The sequence below is a fragment of the Pollachius pollachius genome, assembly GCF_949987615.1.
Source record: "Pollachius pollachius genome assembly, chromosome: 14".
Classification (NCBI taxonomy): Eukaryota; Metazoa; Chordata; class Actinopteri; order Gadiformes; family Gadidae; genus Pollachius; species Pollachius pollachius.
The window spans coordinates 17,861,130-17,863,629 of NC_136947.1; the positions used below are offsets into that span (position 1 = coordinate 17,861,130).

Here is a 2,500-nt window from a genome sequence, read left to right on the forward strand (position 1 = left end):
GGTCCTAGTTCAGCAGCTGATCCAATTCCACTCTGGTCCTAGTTCAGCAGCTGATCCATGTCCACTCTGGTCCTAGTTCAGCAGCTGATCCATGTCCACTCTGGTCCTAGTTCAGCAGCTGATCCATGTCCACTCTGGTCCTAGTTCAGCAGCTGATCCATGTCCACTCTGGTCCTAGTTCAGCAGCTGATCCATGCCCACTCTGGTCCTGGCCTTCAGCAGCTGATGCATGTCCCCTCAGGTCCTGGCCTTCAGCAGCTGATCCATGTCCACTCTGGTCCTAGTTCAGCAGCTGATCCATGTCCACTCTGGTCCTAGTTCAGCAGCTGATCCAAGTCCACTCTGGTCCTGGTTTAGTAGCTGATGCATGTCCTCTTGGTTCCTAGTTCACTAGCTGATCAGTGTCCCCTTAGGTCCTAGTTCACTAGCTGATCAGTGTCCCCTTAGGTCCTAGTTCACTAGCTGATCAGTGTCCCCTTAGGTCCTAGTTCACTAGCTGATCAGTGTCCCCTTGGGTTCTAGTTCAGTAGCCGAGTGTCCCCTGGTTCCTACTTCAGTAGCTGATGCGTATCCACTTCCCCATCAGGATTCTACAAAACATGACAGAAGCTTCCAAAAGTGCGGCTCTCTTCTTCTTCTTCCTCTTATGTTCGACTACTATTATTTGTTCCTTTTATTTTGTTTGTCTTTCTCTCAACTGTCTCCACGTTTGTAAATCTCCTCTAAAGTGCATATGGATGAGGTACATTACATTCCTCTTTAAAAACAAAAAACTAAAATAGTCTCCGGTTCTGTATGGGGTCTCAGACCGGAACCATCCTGTCTTGTAACTGCTGCATTTGGGACAGCATTTCGTGTTGTACACTGGCAAGAATGATGTCCTGATGCGACGGGGTGATGATTCCGATCCTGTCCATTTCCCTGTGAACAACAAACCCAACCATTAGCAGGATGATCTCCATGCTGTAAGCTCAAAAATAAAAGAACGATCAACAAATGCTGACAAGGAAAGGGAAATAGTGAAGGAAACTAAAAATAGTGAGGTGATGCTAATGAATTCAGTTCCAGGCACTCAAGTAGGTTTGAAATGAAAAGCCTTCTAATGAGCAGTCATATGAAATAATTTGTCCAGGTGATGCATTTATCTGTTGCGCAGATTCCTTAATGAAACAGCCCACTTGTTTAATTGCAGGAACACCAGAGAGAACACCCGAAGCAATCCTCCTAACTCTTCTTTCTCCTGAACAACAAACGCCTCGTGAAATGCCTTGAACTGCCTACCGCGCCAACGGACCAGTAAGCAGTAAACCGGACTCCCCCAAAAAGAGAAGCTAACTCATTTACATGTTTACCAGGTTAAAATGTGCAATGCTCGAGAACAACCCAATCATTTGTACTGTAAACTGTTTTCGTTCTGCTCGTGGGAGAACTCACTGGTGCGTGAGAGCCAGTAGGCTGGGGAAGCTGCTGTATCCGGCTGCTGCCAAGGTGTCTCTGTATCTGTCCATGCCGATCGCCTGGAGCCACTCGCACACCGACCACTCGGGCACCAGCGCCTCCGATAGCACCGACACACACACCTCCGGCCCCGAGCCGGGCTCCAGCACCGTGGCCATGGGCCTGGGCCAGGGGACGACGGAGGAAGATGGGGGAACAAGGCAAGAGAGCTCTTTGTTAATATGAGAGTTAGAAAAGAGAGTGAATATCTGGCACAGCAGAGTTTGTCGATAGTATTTTTCAATTGGTTTATAACGTTTTCTGTACGTGCCAGTGTGTGCCAATATGTGCATGTGCTTATGTTTACATTCTTTGCAGTGCATTCATGCACCTGTGTGTGTGTGTGTGCCTGTGTGTGTGTGTGTGTGCGCATGGGTGTTTGTGTGTGTATGTATGTGTGTGTGTGTGTTTACGGTCTGTGGCATTGCCTTTGTGTGTGTGTGTGTGTGTGTGTGTGTGTGTGTGTGTGTGTGTGCAAACCTGGCCTACCTGTCTCCCCCTGTGCGGCGCAGGGTCCCGGGGTTGCGGATCAGCTTGTCCAGCATGTTGAGGATCTGGCAGAAGGTGGGTCTCTCCGCCCGGTCCCTCTCCCAGCAGTCCAGCATGAGCTGGTGCAGCACCACGGGACAGTCCATGGGGGCCGGCAGGCGGTAGCCCTCCTCTATGGCCTTGATCACCTGGGGGGACACACAGAGGACAAACTCTAGTTGGCAAGGGAATAACGTCAGCACTCATACTATTACATTGACTTTGTTGCAATGAGAGAGACAACCCTCTAACTAACTTCAAGTAAATTGAGGAATTCATTGAAACGGTATTAAATTCATTTCATTCATTCTTTATTTGATGTGACATGATAAAGACACCACTTGCATCGTTCATATGCTACAACCTCCCATTTTGAAAACCATGCATGACACCATCCAAGAAGAGCCACTCACGTCCTGGTTGTTCATGTCCCAGTAGGGCCTCTCCCCGTAGGACACCACCTCCCACATGACGA

The 2,500-nt window shown here is 48.9% G+C and overlaps 1 protein-coding gene across 1 annotated transcript in view; it reads right to left on the minus strand.

The window, feature by feature from the left end:
* Nucleotides 1–456: 456 nt before the first annotated feature.
* The window catches only part of LOC307085779 (ephrin type-A receptor 4-A-like), a gene marked incomplete at its 5' end in the record, with an annotated part of 24,729 nt that continues 22,685 nt past the window's right edge, over nt 457–2,500 (minus strand). The window contains 4 exon segments of the mRNA XM_079750641.1: nt 457–921; nt 1,435–1,620; nt 1,987–2,174; nt 2,439–2,500. The exon segment at nt 2,439–2,500 is cut by the window's right edge and continues 115 nt beyond it. Of these exon segments, the coding sequence (XP_079606767.1) occupies nt 804–921; nt 1,435–1,620; nt 1,987–2,174; nt 2,439–2,500 (554 nt within the window). The 3' untranslated portion in view covers nt 457–803.